We start from the raw sequence: 17,717 nt of genomic DNA, 5'->3' as shown, positions 1-17,717 counted from the left end.
AAAAAAGAGAAATGTTTCAGGTTTCCTTAGTTTTCTTTTTTTAATTTAACAATTCCCTTTGTTTTCATATTCAGCGTCTGATTAGTGATAAAACCTTAAAAAATTCTTCTTTAAAAAAAATTAAAAATATCTGAAAAATTACAATAAAGTTACAATATCTAAAAAATTACAATAAAATTCTTTTTTTTGAAATTTCTTTAATTTGTTTATTTTACTGAAAAAATCATTTTGTTCTGAAATTCAGCACTTTTTTCGTAACACAACATTAAAATAATGAAAGAAATATCTAAAAAAAATGTTTCAGGTTCCATTAGTTTTCGCTTTTTTTAAAATTAAACAATACATTTTGTTCTGAAATTCGATCAGCACTTGATTTAGAAACAGGATTTAAAAAACTTCGTTGTTAAAAATGTTTGACAAAAATCTGTTAAAAAGGACGAAAAATGTCGTAACGAGCACAAGAATTTTCGGTAAAAGAGGTAGTTGCTCGGTTTTATAAGGTTTTCCAACTTGGGAAAAAAACTACTAAAGAAAATAGTAAAATCTTTTTTGGAAATCTTGAAGATAAATTCAACGAATGAAGAAATGTATTTCGGCAAATGATTTACCTAAAATGGCCATACACTTTTACAACCAAAGTTCCATTTTACTATAATTTCATTTGAGTTTATTTCAAAATTCAAAATAGACAATTTGAAGCTAAATTTTTGTAAAGAAGCCGCGAAATACCATTAACTCAAATTCATCAGTCTATCAATTTGAAGTAAATAAATTCTAAATAAATTTTTATATGATAACTAAAATTATAATGGTTTGTTCGAAAAATTAAAGGAAAATGCGTGCAATAAAAGTGTAGAAAAAATCTGTGAAATCAATGTGCTAAGAAACTAAGTAAGTGCTTTTAATACGTGTGAAAAATTAGTGCCATAAATAGTGAAAAAGATTCATTTACTGTAAATAAATGCAATTGAAGAGCAAATAATGTGTGCCAATGATAAGATTATTTTACATTGTTAAAAAAATAGATAAAAAAGTGGTAAGGTTACAGCAAAGGTAAAGAAAGATATTGAGAAATAAAAAATAATTAATTACCATTAATTGCAAAAATATTTGTCCAAGCGTCGAGATTAGGGTGCAGTGTAAGCTTCCGACAAACAATATTGTATCATAGTATTAACAGAATTTTCCTGATTTTGATCCTCATTGTCAGTTTTGATACTTGATAGGAAAGCTGCAACTTGCTCCTCATCTACAATTTTTCTTAAATGCTGACAGAATAGATCGAAAATTATATTGTTGTCTCCACTTTCTAATGATTTGTAAACATCTGAGTGCAATTTAGCGAGATCTATTAGCTCTTCCGCTGGTACGTCACTAACAGAATCTACAAAAGCACTAAATTTATCAATGACTTCTAATGCCGTAGCTTGAGATTCCAAAGTGGATGTCGATTTATTGACATTCATAGTATATTTCTCGTTCGTAAATTTTCTGATTAGTATATCAAACAACAGCAATATTCCGTTCGTATCAACATTTTGCACTATTGGTGTTATGGAGTGCGAAAAAGATTGGTAGTTATTAGTTTGTTTAGCCTCTAGCTGATTTGTACTACTTACAATCTTGAAAATATTGAAAGCATTCTGTGCAAAGTTTAAAGGCTGTAATTTAGGCAGATACTGATAGTAATCAAAATAAGATTTTTCAATACTCCGTTTATAACGAACTCCAGTAAAGGGGCATGTCTCTCTGTTGTCTTTGATACACTGTGTTGCCACTGAGCTAGCAGCTGCAAGGGCAAATTTAATTGCGTCTTCTTTATGGGGACTTGTATCATTTTTTCCTAGAATTCTTAATAAATCATATAAACCTAATTTTTTGAAAACATCAAGTAGTTGCAAACCTTTATACTTACTGTATTCAACTGAATCTTTATTCTTGTAGTAATAATACATTTTCTCGATTAAAAAGGATCCGCAATATTCTCCTAAAGCTTTGCCCTCTCCTTGATTTAAATCAACTATACTTGGATCTTGATTGGCAGCCGCTCTCAAAACTTCAAAATTCATATTCTTAATAACGTACTGAAGAGGTAAAAAGTTTTTGCTATCATACAGTCTCATATTCGCTCCTCTACTTATTAAAAGTACAGCTTGATCTGTTCTATCTGCTTTTGCAGCCAAATGTAAAGGAGTAGAACCATCATCGGATACTGCATTTATTCTAGCATTTTTATCCAGCAACTTTGTGGTAAATTCCATTTCTGATCTCAAAACCGCAAGATGGAGAGCCGTAAACTTCTCCTTTGTTAATGATTCTATATTAGAGCCTTTCTTTAATAATTCATCGAAAATTTTCAATTGACCAGTTGCAATAGAAAGATGGAGAGGAGTGTAATTTTCTTTTGAAGTTACACTAATATCAACTTTCTCATTCTTCAGTAATTCAAAGGTGGCTTCTTCTTGCTTTAAATAAATAGCAAAATGAAGGGGTGTCCAATTATTTTCGGATGTTAGTGCATTAATATTTACTTCTTCCACTTCCTTTTTCCCTGAGAGAAGGTACTGAACCATATTCACATCTCCCGCCATCGCTGCAAAGTGCAGCGGCGTCACATTGTCTTTATTCCCAGCGTTCACTTCTACTTTACCACTACTCAACAAAGCATCACAGATTCCTCGATCACCTTTCATAACAGCCAAGTGGAAAGGAGTCAAGCCAAAATTTGACTTAGCGTTTACTGAAATTTTATCGTCATCAAGCAAAATCTTAAGAGCTTTTGGTGTGCCTCGAACAGCGTAATGTAGAGGTGTGTATCCTGATTTTTCTGGTTTATTTATTTCTATTTTATCACTAGCAAGCAAATTTTTAATTGTGTTATAGTGACCTCTTTTTGCTGCTATGTGCAATGCTGTTAACTTGTCTGCATTTGTCCGGGCATTTACATCTGCATTATGGGTAATTAAAAAATTTATGAAACCAGCGTTTTTAGTGCTAGCAGCAACATGCATCGCTGTATACCCCTTTTCATCGACAGCATCAAATAATTCTTTTTTTACGTCCAAAAGAAACCGCATTGCAATCTTTACATTCCCGCTTTCAGCGGCAGCATGCATTACGCTTCTTTTCATTTCGAAAACTGCATCAATATTTGCCCCGACATTCAGTAAAGAAGGTATATATTGTAATGGTCTTGTTTCATCTTTGCTTCTTGCAGCGTTGTAAAGATCTCGATCAATGTCTCGAAATTCCGACTCATATTTTGTCAAAACTTTAGCTAGTTGAGGTTTCTCTTCATTAAATTTTCGAAAAACGAGTCTTTCTCTTCCTTTTTCATCTATGGAGATATGTATGGTTGGATTTGCTTTCCTGTCTATTTTCAGAGGCTCAGTCCATTCACTAAATTTAGAATAAATTCCATCAACTCTGAATTGGAGAGCGTACCTTACTTTAGATTTATCATCCCAATCACCATAGTTTGACCTAATATCAGGCTCATTAAAATCTATATCAACTACTGGTTCCGGTGTATCTTCTATGACAGCTAACCTCATTTTTGTTATACCATATTTGAGGTTTTTTAACCCATCTATTCTTTTAGAAATATCTTTATACAGCTGATCATTGACAAATTTAATGAATCGTTTATTTTTTACATTATCTAAGGTAGCAACTACAGCATTAATCAGACCATTGGTTCCTGTAAGAGACGTTTTAAATTCATTAAAAGTAGTTACCAAAAGATCGAATTCTTCGTTGAATTTTTTGTCTTGTCCTCTTTGATAGTAATAATCAGCAAGATAAGAATGTTGTTTAAGAAGAAAAAACATAACCGATGCGTACGTTTGTGTTCCGTAGAATAAGGCATATAAAGCTTGAAATGCTTTGGAGTCGTTTGCATTTTCGGGAATTGAAAAATTAGTATTTTTATCCATGAGTTCGAACAAATCAGAATGCAAACCCTCCGGCAATCTTACCTTTTTCAAGTAATCTAATATACCGTCTTTCTGCTTTAAGCGGAAAACGAATTGGTCAGCTGGAAGCTTACTTACCTCGTCTTTCTTTTCTTCGAAGTATCGAGAAAACTTGCTAATTTTACTTATTATTGCTTGTATGTCATGGTTTTTTAACGTTACTAGCACGTTTTTAAATCCCCATTCCATCTCCTGTCTTGTTTTTTCAACGGTACTTAACGTTTTAGTCACCATATCTGTTACTTTTTCCATTGCCTCTGTCAGTTTGTCAAGCTTCCGGTCCACTTCATTAAATCTTTTATCCATAATTAATTTAATCTCATCGAAATTCACATCATCACATTCCATGGCCGTGGCGGCAATGTTTATTCCAAACTCGGCTATGTGTGTTGCAGCAGCTATACCTGAAGTTACTACTTTTGCACCAGTTGTAACAAGAGGGATGTCCGGAATATCACCAATTAAATTAGTGACGAGTTCCGTTCCATGTTTAGCGTACTCCAATTTTTTGCATGTGTTTTTCCGTGATTCAATTTCTTCCATTGCTTTGTCATATTCAGGATCGTTTTCGGAATTATTATCGGCATCTCTTTTAGCCACAGCTAACACTACAACCGTTTGATTAATACGCATGTTTTTAATTTTAAGTTTGCTTACCTGTCTACAAAGTGCTGTTCTCTGTTCGAGTGGATTTGTAAAAATTTTACGAAGTAATTATAGTTGCATACCATCTGTGAATCTTTAAATTTGGACGCATGTCAATCATTATGTTTTCATGATTTTGATGGATTTCGATGGAAAAAGAGTTTCATTGTGCATTCTTATATTTTTTGAGTTCCTGTCAAACATTGATAACACGCTATGCTTGGAACTAAAATGTCATGTTCTGAAAGTTCAGTGTTTTTTTTTTAAATTTATATTTTTGATACGACAGATGGTTAGGTTATTTTCAGAAATCTCGCCTGTTGAAGGGATTTTCAAAACCGTCATTTTTTATTTTACAAAATATATTTAGAGATCACTTTTCCTCGTTTCTTACATCATGAAAATATTTAAGCGATTATTTTGGAAAGAAAAGAAAAAAAGTTTAAGTTGCAAGAAAGTGGAACACAAAACAATTTTTTTGTTGCTTTTATTGTACTTTTGCTTCAGAATTAGGTACTTGCAACTGATCATATTGTTGCACCCAATCACGCGGCTATGCATGGCGTGTTACCGTTACAGCTTAAAGGATTTGACTTACTATTACACGGGATCAATTTTAAGATCGTATAAATTTCGATGCTAGTGAGCGACGTCAGGCGTGTATGGCGAACGTGATTGGTTGAACCCAGCATGATCTCACTTGCAAGTATCAAAATATAATGTTTTTAGACATTAGATAGAACTTAAATTAATTTGCATACGTCATGAATTTTAAGCTTTAAATTTGACAACATAAGTCTTTTGAATAAGTTGTAAACTTTTCCCCTTTTTAGTTGATTTTGTTTACCATACTAATGCATTTAGAATTAAATTTGAAGATTTCGAAAATCATCCAAATTTTTTTTTTTTTTTTTTTTCCTTTTGAATTAAAAGATTTCAGAAGTAAACTGAATTATTTTTAATGGAATGAAAATTATAATCAATTCGCGATCGCAACGCTCGAGTACGCCCTCTAGCGGGAGCCTGAAAATATCGGGCATTAGTTCCATCATAACCTTTGGTAATGACGGACGCCATTTTCTTAGCAGCAAATAAGAAGAAAAATTTCCCTAAGGAAAAGGTAGAAGAACTTGAAAAACTAACCAGAACATGCCAAACATTGAAGCAGAACACGCCAAGAATTCGAAGAACAATTTCTCAATAATTTTTACCTTTCTATTACCAACAACGTAACTTCCGATTTCACCATCACTTGCTGTTACAGATGCGTATATTACGGTAAAATAATTTTTTCTGTCTTCAATTCATTACAAATTAAAGTGAAGTCAACATTGTTTTCGTCATTCCATGGAATAAATGTAAATTCAGAACTGACACAGAACTGTATAAAAGTTATAGAATATTCTTCTTCTTTATAGAATAGTATATATTTCTGTATCGATATTATTCGGAAAACAACAATAAAGAATCATCCAAACTACTTGAAATAGTTTCATTTATGTTGATTATTAATAAATTTTTATCGTTTTCTTGGTAAGTATTTTTTAGTTTTGAAAGAATAATTTCAACCAGAATTCAGCTATTCTGTTTTTAAGCTACATATTCAAATTCATATCGAGATCTTACAATTATGCAATTTTGCTGTGTGGTATCTAAAAGTAATGAAGGGATAATCTAAACTAAAAACTAAACTCAGTGGTGCGACAGCCCATAGAGGGCCAAGGCCTCCGGTGCCCATCTCAGTTTTCTTGAGCTTGGGCTCTGGGGTGCAGAAGCAGATGTTCCTGTTAGGTGGTCAGCCGAACGCGAAACCCCCAGCGTTTAGTTCCCAAGCAAGCTTGGTACTCATTTATCGATCCACTTAAGGTAGAAGGGATAATCTATGTATGTATTATTTGAGAATAAAATTTTCAAACGAAGAACATTTGATTTGGAATCCTTCGGATTTATAAAGCAGGTGGGTGTTATGATTTTTATAAAAATTTGCTTCTTAATAATTTTTTTTTTATTTGATGATCGTTCTCTACAGAATGGCTTTTTACGTGATTAAGAACTATCAGAATAAAAAAAAAGAAACATTATAAAATTTTTTATTTCAATATGAAGAATTTTTATAATCGCTTTTTATCCTAAGAATTCTTTATTTTACGTTTTTTAGTTTATAATTTTTTAATAAAAATTTTCGTCAAAATATTTTTTTTGAAACGTTAGTTGGTATAACATTATGTGTTAATGTATACTTCTTGCATATTCTAATGTTTGAAGTAATATGATTCAGAAAAATATGGAATAAAAATTCGGTACTTACGTATTAACGACACCGTAGCCACAGATTTGGCAGTTTTTAAGAGTCGCTAATCTACACTTAAAAATTTTGAGCGACTGATCATAAAATAAAACACTTTATTTATAATCAAAGTAGTCAGTTGGATTTCGGTGGAAAATGGCAGATTCAAAATAAACTCTATTCTCTTTCACCTACCTGATGCTGTCGCCATATGAACTCTAATAAATAAGTTTCCAAATAAAATAACATTTCCAAAACGTACGTTTACTAAGATAAAGTTTCAAAAAATGGCGTCAAAAAAGAAATGTTTTTTTTCTTTCTTTTTTTGTTTCGCAAGCATTCTTTATTTTACGTTTTTTAGTTTCTAAATATTGATTTTTTATTGAAACTTAAAATTTTTTGATATAAATTGTTGTCAAAAAACTTTGTTTACAAAATTAAATTGTATAAAATTATGCGGCTTTATGTCCTACTTTTTGTTCATTTTAATTTTTGAAGTTAAATGATTATTTCAACTATGGAATGTAAAGTTTAAATGGGCCTTTCATGTTATAACATTAAATTTAGTAAAGCTATTTCTTAGGCATTAGGTTTTAACACTTATAAGAATCTACATATTTTTTTCTGTTTATTTAGAAAATATTTTTCCGATGTGTTTTGGATGTTTCTTCTCTAAAAAAAAAGATATACAATTTTGTTTTCGTTTGTATAAGAAAGAATATCAAAAATTTTTCTTTTCTTTTTTAAAATTAATAGGCTCCAATAAAGTAGGAAAGTTAGAATGCTACACTCTACATTAAAGACGTCTCCAGAGTAACTAAATGATTGTTCATATAGAAATCGCAGGTATTCGTCTCATACAACAACGCCCCCTTTAGTTCGTTGCGATCACGAATTATGTAAACCTTTTGTAAACTGAATTAATTATTTATAAGTGAAGTGCTTGTTTTTTTAGGGAAATTGAATTAAAAATTATTATTTCGCTATGGAATATTCCTTAAATTTGGTGAATTCTATTATACAGAATTATTTGGTTTCTCAATCCATTAAAATCATAAATACTGCAATTAAGCAATACGTCATACTGGAAAACGTAATATTAAGAAGCTATATGAAAGGATGTTAAAATATATAAGAAGATATGTCAAATATGAAGAAAGCTTTTTACTTCTAAGCTATATTTTAGGATGTTCATCGTTCAGCTCGTCAGAAAAAAAAATATTGAAAAAAAGTGAACTACCCTGAATGACTTTTGATCTAATGATCTTCACGTTCTAGGACTCAATCCTAATGGCTTGAAGAGGTAATCTCAAATATGTTAATTAATTGGTGCAGACGATATCATTATTTACAAATCAGGCACAAAAACGAACTTTCCCCGAATAAACATTCAACTGACCTTTTTTCAACGGATTTTAATTTCTGACTCCCAAAATACCGCAATCTGGAAAATATGGCCCCCATAGTTTGATCAGGAGAACGAGCATACTTCGCCATACCTCGAGAACTTTTTAAACGAATTGAAAAAATTTTACATACAATAATGAATATTTTTATCCAAAGATAAATTAAACGCAAAAAATAAATTTTCGTAAATATTTATAACTTTTTACTATTTTATGAAGTAACAGTCAAAAAATTTTGAATTGTGAGGTACATAATATTTCACGTCATTTTAAATTACGTAATTTTAAATGGCAAAATACAAAATTTGAGCAAAACCGGTTAAATAGTTCTTGAGAAATAGAATTTTAAAAATACGACTTCTTGAAAATACGATTTCTCAGGAACTGTTTAACAGTGAAGAATGTTCAGCAAGTTTTTTTTTAAAAATATCTTTCAGAAAATGAGATTTTTGTACTATTTTACCAGGGATCACATCTTCCTGTGAGAGAGGCTTCAGCCGTCACAGTAGACTGAGGACAGCTGACAGAAACTCTTTGAAGACTGAGACACTTGATTTTTCCATAATTACTATAATCCCCCCCTCCCTGCAGAGTTTGATGTTAGGCCTGCAATTTTCTTATGGTACACTGTTCGAAATTTCTCGAAGAAAATGGTTAAATAACAATAATTTAACAGTCAAATTACCACAAACAAGATGGTATTCAAAGTGTTATCTCTGTGAATAATCATTTATAAACTGCTTTCACTTAATACAATCCAACAACCCAACTAGGCCCACCTAATGAAACTATTTAGTTCCTTGCACCTATTATTATTGGAAGGGCTAATTTCATGACAGACAGAATAAGGGTTCGAGTCCCTGAATTGACAACGCATTATTTCCTGCAATCCCTTCAACACATGAAGAGTTTTCATTACCCATTACCTAACTCCAATAACTACCACCTAATGAAGAGCCTTTACTTCAATGTCCAGTTATTATTATTTTTGTTGTTGTTGTTTTGAAACCATGCTAGTTGTAGATATAACCGTATTGTTTTTTATTCATAGGTGCTTAATCATACTAGTTGTAAACGGTTTCCAAACCGTAAAAGTATAAAATTTTCTTTACTGTGAACTTAGTTGAATGGGCAAACTGCTGCCGGTTACTGTACCGTAATTTTGGAATGAAAATTTTAATAGTGTACGCTTACTCTTAAACGAATATTTAAGTTGAGTAAAAGCTTCAGGCTGGTATATATTGATATTGCAGAAAGGTAGGGTATAAAAGCTACATATTTGGAAATTATAATTTAGAACGGAAAAGTTTTTATTATCTGTCAGTTTTATTTCACAAGATCTTTTTAAATAACTTTCACATATTTATAATGTGAGAGAAAACCGAAGCAATGATCTGTTTTGTAGTAATTGAATTTGTGAATAATTATGGATTCTGCATTTGATTGTGATTTCAAATTAATTCAATCAGATTTCAGAAATATTGCAGGAGAAATCAAAGGCAAAAAAAATGCAAATTTTCTTAAAAATTTGCTCAATGTTGAACTTTAGCATCGGCAACTTGAACCACAATACTGAGCAATTTTGTTACAATCTTAATGAGAAGTTAAATTAAATCATCTTTGCCATCTTTACCATTCAAGTTCACCCTGGAAAGCCACTAAATTCCTTGCAGATGGGTACATGTTTAATAGCCGAGAGGGGTTTCCAGTCATTCGCATGCCCGACAGAATGGGGGCTCCTGTCTCAGCCTTGGAACCATAATATTTCCACCATTACCTTCAACACATAAAGTCTTTCAAGTGTCCTTTATGAAGTGATGGAGAATAAAAAAATGTTTGTGCAAAATGTAGTGTTAACGTACTAAAAATTCAAAAGCCACTTCCTGATACTGCTAGGGCGGAATATAATTTTGTTAGTGCTGAAAATATTGTGATAGGAAGCATCATATTTAATTTTTTTTAACTATGGTAGAAATTAAATACAAAGAGAAAACAAGTTCGTAAAGAATTGTATTGACTATTTATGCATTTTTAATNTGTTCTTTACAGTGAGCTTAATTGAATGGGCAAACTGCAGCCGGTTATTATACCGTAATTTTAGAATGAAAATTTTAATAGTGTACGCTTACTCTTAAACGAATATCTGAGTTAAGTAAAAGGTTATGGCTAGTATATATTGATATTGCAAAAAGGTAGGGAATAAAAGCTACTTATATTTTTGAAATTATAATTTAAACTAGAAAAGTTTTTATTATCTGTCGGTTTTATTTTACAAGATCTTTTTAAATAACTTTCACATATTTGCAATGTGAGAGAAAAAAGAAGCAATGATAAATCTGTTTTGTAGTAATTGAATTTGTGAATAATTATAGATTCTGCATTTGATTGTCATCTCAAATTAATTCAATCAGGTTTCAGAAAAATTGCAAGAGAAATCAAAAGAAAAAAAATTGCAAATTTTCTTAAAAATTTGCTCAATGTTGAACCTTAGCATCGGCAACTTGAACCACAATACTGAGCAATTTTGTTACAATCATAATGAGAAGTTAAATTAAATCGTCTTTACCATTCAAATTGACCTCGGAAAGCCACTAAATTCCTTTCAGATGGGTACATGTTTAATAGCCGAGAGGGCTTTCTAGTCATTCGCATGCCCGACAGAATGGGGGCTCCTGTCTCAGCCTTGGAACCATCATATTTCCACCATTACCTTCAACACATAAAGTCTTTCAAGTGTCCTTTATGAAGTGATGGAGAATAAAAAAATGTTTGTGCAAAATGTAGTGTTAACGTACTAAAAATTCAAAAGCCACTTCCTGATACTGCTAGGGCGGAATATAATTTTGTTAGTGCTGAAAATATTGTGATAGGAAGCATCATATTTAATTTTTTTTAACTATGGTAGAAATTAAATACAAAGAGAAAACAAGTTCGTAAAGAATTGTATTGACTATTTATGCATTTTTAATGAACAAAATTATTTAGTCATTTTCAAATTAGTCTAATTTCAGTAATATGACAAAATATTTTATATTTTTACTACGTGCACGGTGAAAAAAAATCGTAAAATTACCATACAGTATGGTAAAAATATTTCTGGTAAACAATTTCTGGTAAACAACACAATTTTTATAATAAAAATCAAAATATTGGTAAACCATTCATTTTGGTAATTTTTCCCTTCATATGGTAACGATTTACTATTAATTTTGGTAATGTTTCCGTTTATATGATTACGGTTTACCGAAAATTCTGGTGTTCAATATTATAGTTCTTATTACCATACATTTAGTAAACAGCACAAAACAGTAACGTAAATTTAACTGAATAAATTGTTTTCATGCCATGCTCCAAATGTTACCACACTTACCATAGATTATAAAACCATAATTTATTGTTAGTTTCTCCAAAATCGTAACCAAAGTGTTTCGGTAAAAACTAACGTGCTCTTTGGTGTTCCAGAAAGCCAGAAACTCGTTTTATTCTACCATATTGTGGTAGTTTTTTTCCTAATTTTTCTCAGTGAATATAAAAATTAAGTTTTTTAAAACATTTTGGAGAATAATATATTTTAAACAAAATATAATATAAAAATTCAAGCATTTCAATGAAATATTTTCACGTTTTAATTCAATTTGTAATATTATGGAAAACATTTATAATTAACGGAAAATATTATGCAAATAGCATTGTCCGTTCTCGTCGTTGACATAGTTTCGGAACGCTCCAAAGTATATGTTTGGCATTATATTTGTCAAGAATATTCGAAGTCATTTGGAATTTCATTTAAGAAAGTTGTCTGTATTTTTTCCTTCTTTCATGATATTTTTTATTTTTCACCATGTTATCTAACATAATTCAACTCATTATGTTTTAAACTTTTAAGTAAACAATTTTTTTCAAGCTTTCAACTAAATTTATTTCTTAAGCTAATAAAATTGAAATCTGCTATTTGAAAGATATATGTTCATTTTTTAACCAGACTTAATATATAGTGTTTTGAAAGATTAAATGACCTCTATTTGTTTTGAGCAGAAAAAATAATTATTTAATTTCGAATCAATTTGAAAGTGTTTTTAAAATTTCCCAATGTTAGGTAGAAAATATTCTTAACGAAATCCAAAATATTTTAATCAATCATAAGTTTGTCGGGAGTGTTCAAAACAAATTTTGAGAATCATATTTACATTTCGCATTTCAGTTAATTGCTTTATTAGGATTTTAAATGGTACAAAATCAAATTTTATACATTAATTTAAAATTCATATTGACTACATAATATAAAGAATTCATGTCGTGTTCTGAAACAGGAACAGATAAAAAATAGCAATTTTACAATAATGCATGAATAATAGCTAATTATAAATATCACATAAAGATTCTGTGTCATTTGTTTGATAAGTATCCATAACACAACTTCGCACAAATTTAATAATTACAATTTTTTGCATTTAATGTAAAAATTATAAATAAATATATTACATGAAGGATCACCTGTTATTTACTTAACTGGGCTTAAAACAAATTAAAAATTATGCTACATCATTACAAGTCCAAATTCCATCTAAATGCTTAACATTATGCAGCAATCATATAATGCATCACATTATGTTTCATATTATGTTTGATAAGTTCTGAAGCAAATCTTTCAACAATCTATATTTTTTTCTGATTTTTTAAGATTGAAATTAAAATTTAAGAAAAGAACAAGTCAAAATTATTGCAATTAAATCGATCACATCAAAGATTTGTGTCATTTGTTTAAGGTAATTTGAAATCTATTTAAACAACTGTGGAATTGATGCATTAATTATTATTANGACACTATCATTTAACTGAAATTACGAATTTTGAAATTAATATGATTTTTTAAAAGGCAAGCGAAGCTTAAGTGTTCCTTCACTGGTTAGTTTACCCTAATTTGAAATCTATTTAAACAACTGCGCAATTGATGCATTAATTTATTGCAAGCCAAATATTTAGTAATATATATATCACTTAAAAGACAATTTTTATTTATGTGTATAACATTATTGTTTGACAAGTTATGAAGCAGAACTTTCAATTATAAAATTTTTTATATGGGTTCGTCACGAGTGAAATTATAATTTTAAAGTTTACGTGTCAAAATTCCAATTCAATTTATCACATGAAAGACTTGTGTCATTTAATTGACGTGCTCTAAAACACTATTTCAAACATGTATAAAACTGTGATTTTAAATATTTACAAATATATATTCCAACTAAATATATTGATTTAAGAAAACAGAATAGTTCATTAGTTTCATTGAAACATTGCTCATTAGTTGGATAGGTATGATACGATTTTCTTCTTTAGGACATGATTAAGTAATATTAAAATATGATATCAGATACAAAGCTTAAATTAACCATGTAATTGTATATGTTCTTGTACGCTCGGTAGCTGAGTGGTATCGGCTTCCGTGCTACTGGTCCGGTGTTCTATCCTCGGATCGGTTAAGGTTGACCCAGCCCTTCAGTATCGATAAAATGGATACCAAGCATGCTTGGGGACTAATCATCGGAAGTTCCGTCTTCAGCGCTAACCAGAACGTCTCCTCCTGCAGCCTAGAGTTAATAATCGAGGAAACTGGAATGGACACAATGGGCTTTGGCCCTCCTTGATCTGTCACGTCACTGAATTTAGTTCATATTTTCTTATAAAATTTTTTGCAGTCTTGAAGACAATGAACTGAACATATTTCTAAGATTATTCATTTTGCTTGTTTTAATAGCATACATAATGCAGGTTTTCACAAATTTTGTAAAATGACTCATACAAAAAATGAAGTACGGTATACTGTCCCTAAAAATGAATTGTTTAAAAGCTTAAATTACTATAGCCACACAATAGATAGTATTTTCCATAATCATAAATCTTTGAAGGCATATTTTGAAAACAGTACTACTGGGAAGTTTTTATACAATACATCATTACTCGATACATTATTATTATTTTACATATTATTATAATATTATTATATATTATATAATACATCATTATTTTTCAAATGACTAAGTAAAAGAAAGAAGTTCGATATAATACTACTAAAAACACAATACACAGGATGTTCCGTAATCATAAATCACTTGAATACAACACACTGAACATATTTCAAATATTATCCAATTTGTAGGATTTAATTGGATATGTTATCGGCATAAGTATGAAACGCCGGCTTTCTATAGAATGCCTAAGGATTGTATATAAGGTCGGTTGTTTTTAAGCAAGGTTTGAAATATGACAAGTACTACATTTCCCTAGGCACTGTATATAATACCTAGGCATTCTATAGAGTGACAAATGCTATTTAGGCAAAGCATTAAAAAAAAAACGTCCTGATGAGGTCATTATGTAAATGATGTGCATTTCTCAAAAATAAAACGTTATTCTCAAAAAATATAAGAGTGCCATTAAAATTTTTTTATTCGAAATGCGTAAAAAGAAAGAAAGTTGCGTAAAACATAACTTATGCTTTTCTTATTAAGGTAAACAAAATTTTCATATAAGAAATAAGAAATTAACCTACTTGTTGCAACATGGCTGGCTTGAATGACATTTTGAATTTGACATTTTTGAATGACATTTTGACGAATCAGAGATGTATTTTATGTTTTGCAGGTTTCTTTTTTGGCTTTCTATAGAATGCCTAAGAAATGTGTGAAATATAAGTCGTTTCATACATTACCGGCTAGTTTTAGGCATTATGTACAATGCCTAGGCATTCTATAGAATGCGGGATTTCAAAATTTGCCAGTAACGGATACATTGTTATACAAGTTTTTACAAATTTTGTAGAATGATTCATTCTAAAAATTAAGTACTATTAAGTTTTTAAAACGATACTCTAAAAGCAGAAAAAATAATAAAGCTTAAACTACCGTAGATAAATCTTATACAAGTATTTCCATTAATATCACCTTTAAATATATACTTAAAACTGTAAATAATGAAGCCAAAAAAGTATAGGGGAGAGTGGGGTCAATTGTAACAGGGTACGATTGTAACAGAGTTAAAATTTCGAGTGTCGGATTCTAGATTTGGCTCCTAGGTGGCGCACAAGGTGTATTTAATAAATCTACATGTATACACCCCTGCTGGCAACCATTTTTATGTACTTATGAAAAAGTTACATCACAAACGATATTTTCACGCTACGTAAGTACTTTTTTTGGTATTAGAATATTATATTGTAACAAAGTAATTTTGTTCAAACAAATAAAAATTATTAACCGAATATGTAAGTGGACACCTTAATTAGCATTTAAAAAAAAGATTAGTTTTGTTAGTTAACTAGCATTGTTTTTAACAACAAATGAAGCTGAAATGGTGTCTTGGGGGCGATTGTAACAATAAGTAAAGGGACGATTGTAACAGCTGAAAATAAACGATTGTAACAGCTGAAAATAAATCATCTTATGTTTACAAACCATTACTTAACTCCTTAAGATCCACCAATAGTTTCCTATATCATTTATATTATGTTGCATGTGCATTATTTTATTTGTCACCTTTCACAGCATAAATTAAAATTTTTATCCCCATAAAGTTAAAAGTTTAAGGTCTCTGCTCATTATTATTTTTACTCCTAAAATATCACTACTATTTTGATCAATAAAAAAATATATCACAACTATGATAATATGTATAATTAACTATGTTTTAGTTGAATTTATGAACTGTTACAATTGACCCCGTAAGTGGGGACAAATGTAACACGACTGTCAAAAATTGTTAATAACTAATATAATAATATTTAAAATAAGGTATTTTTTTTCTAGTAGAGGATGGCCTACTTTACTCGTCTGTCAATTAATACTTATAATATATTGTTTTTTTGTTAGTTAAAAATAGTTAAGTAAAAAGTGTTACAATTGACCCCTCTATCCCCTACACATTATGGGTCAAAAATTAATATTTAAACAAAGATGAAACAAAAATCTATCTAATCACTAGTGAGGAGGGTGGAAGGAAAAGAGCTCAAAACCTGTTTGTTTGCTTGATGAAGCGTTGAAGTATTTATAACAATCGTTGTTTTACTCTTCTCTGTTCTGTTCGAAAAACAAACCGGTTTCGATGATTTCAGTTCCACCGTCCACTCTAGATTTCGTTAGAGTTCAATAGCGTTTTTTCTCCTGAATTGCGATCCTTAAAGTGTAATTTTTCAGTTATAAATATGATGCAAAATTAATTAAAAAATAGTAGAAATAAAATTCAAAAGAAAAATCATTTCATCATCTAAATTTAAAAGTATATAAAAAGATTGCAGAAGATATGGGAAATAATTATAAGTCTATTTCAGATTTTTGTATAAAACTCTTCTAGAAACTAACAGCGTTTTTATTTCCAGAATTCTAAAATAAAATATAACACACATGAACCAAATTTAAATGAATAATGACTCTAGCATAGTTGAAGATCAAGGGGGAAGAATAATTTATGTCCCTTTTTTACAAAAATAATAATTGGATCATCATTATTGCATCACATTGTAGCATTTCGAAGATTACTAAGTTTTGACAAATCAATAACATGAAAATTAGTTTCTCCCCGAGAGTTATTACACTTTGAAGATGATCCATGCTGGCGAAAAGTGGATCCTGTCATCGATTAGACTGGACGAACAGAAAAGTTAGCGGAAAAAAGAGCGAGGTGATTCTACATAGGAAGTATTGATTGGAGAGGAATTTCGAGAAAAAATCGGTTTTTGCCCAACCCGATTTTTAAATTTTATTTTTCCTCATCATAAAAAATTGTAAATTTTGCTTTAAAATTTCTGGAAGATGTAAATAATTGCTTGTGATACTCATGTATACTTTTATTTTCATGATTTGTATCGTACGCTAGCTCCTGAACAATCTCAGACTTAAAAAAGCCTTTTCTCAAAGAAGCAGCTTTCATGGACATACACCATTGGCGTGTAATTACTATTCTATATGCATTTTCTATTTCTCTGTACTTCTAAGAATTTTTATTCAATTTCATGATGCTGTCTTACTAATTTGATATTTTTGGAGTATTGAGTGAAAGATATCTGAAATTATTTATTACAATCTGTTTTGATCTAAAATATTATTTGTTTGATTTTTGATAATGAAAAACGCGAAAATATTCTGAAAAATATAAGTATTGAAATATTCCTGTTTCTTAAAGTAGAAAAAACAAAATTTCGCGATTCGTTTGCGCTTATCTGTGCTGTAACTATCCTACGTATTGTTATTATTACGTATTTGAGATGCTTTTGATTGAGATACCAATTGAAAAGAGATTTTTGATAAGGCCGGTCTATAGTCGAAATATAGACCAGCGTAATTCTTCATTTTTAGTGTAGAAAGTTATTACTTAATTCAACACGCACTGACATTAATGCGCAAGCATTTA

General features: G+C 30.1%; 1 protein-coding gene across 1 annotated transcript; it reads right to left on the bottom strand.

Annotated features, from left to right (window-relative positions):
- Positions 1 to 516: 516 nt before the first annotated feature.
- On the bottom strand, positions 517 to 4,656 carry LOC122269053 (delta-latroinsectotoxin-Lt1a-like). Its single transcript, XM_043040377.2, has one exon. It carries the CDS (start codon positions 4,605 to 4,607, stop codon positions 1,128 to 1,130), a length of 3,480 nt encoding a protein of 1,159 aa, XP_042896311.2. The 5' UTR covers positions 4,608 to 4,656; the 3' UTR covers positions 517 to 1,127.
- Between the last annotated feature and the right edge of the window lie 13,061 nt (positions 4,657 to 17,717).

This window comes from Parasteatoda tepidariorum, chromosome 9, assembly GCF_043381705.1.
Source record: "Parasteatoda tepidariorum isolate YZ-2023 chromosome 9, CAS_Ptep_4.0, whole genome shotgun sequence".
NCBI lineage: Eukaryota > Metazoa > Arthropoda > Arachnida > Araneae > Theridiidae > Parasteatoda > Parasteatoda tepidariorum.
The sequence above is the reverse complement of the archived record's forward strand: the minus strand, read 5'-3'. Positions and strand labels throughout refer to the sequence as shown.

Excerpts from the sequence above, each read along its gene's own strand:
- LOC122269053 (XM_043040377.2), bottom strand. The coding sequence starts at position 4,607 with ATGCGTATTAATCAAACGGTTGTAGTGTTAGCTGTGGCTAAAAGAGAT.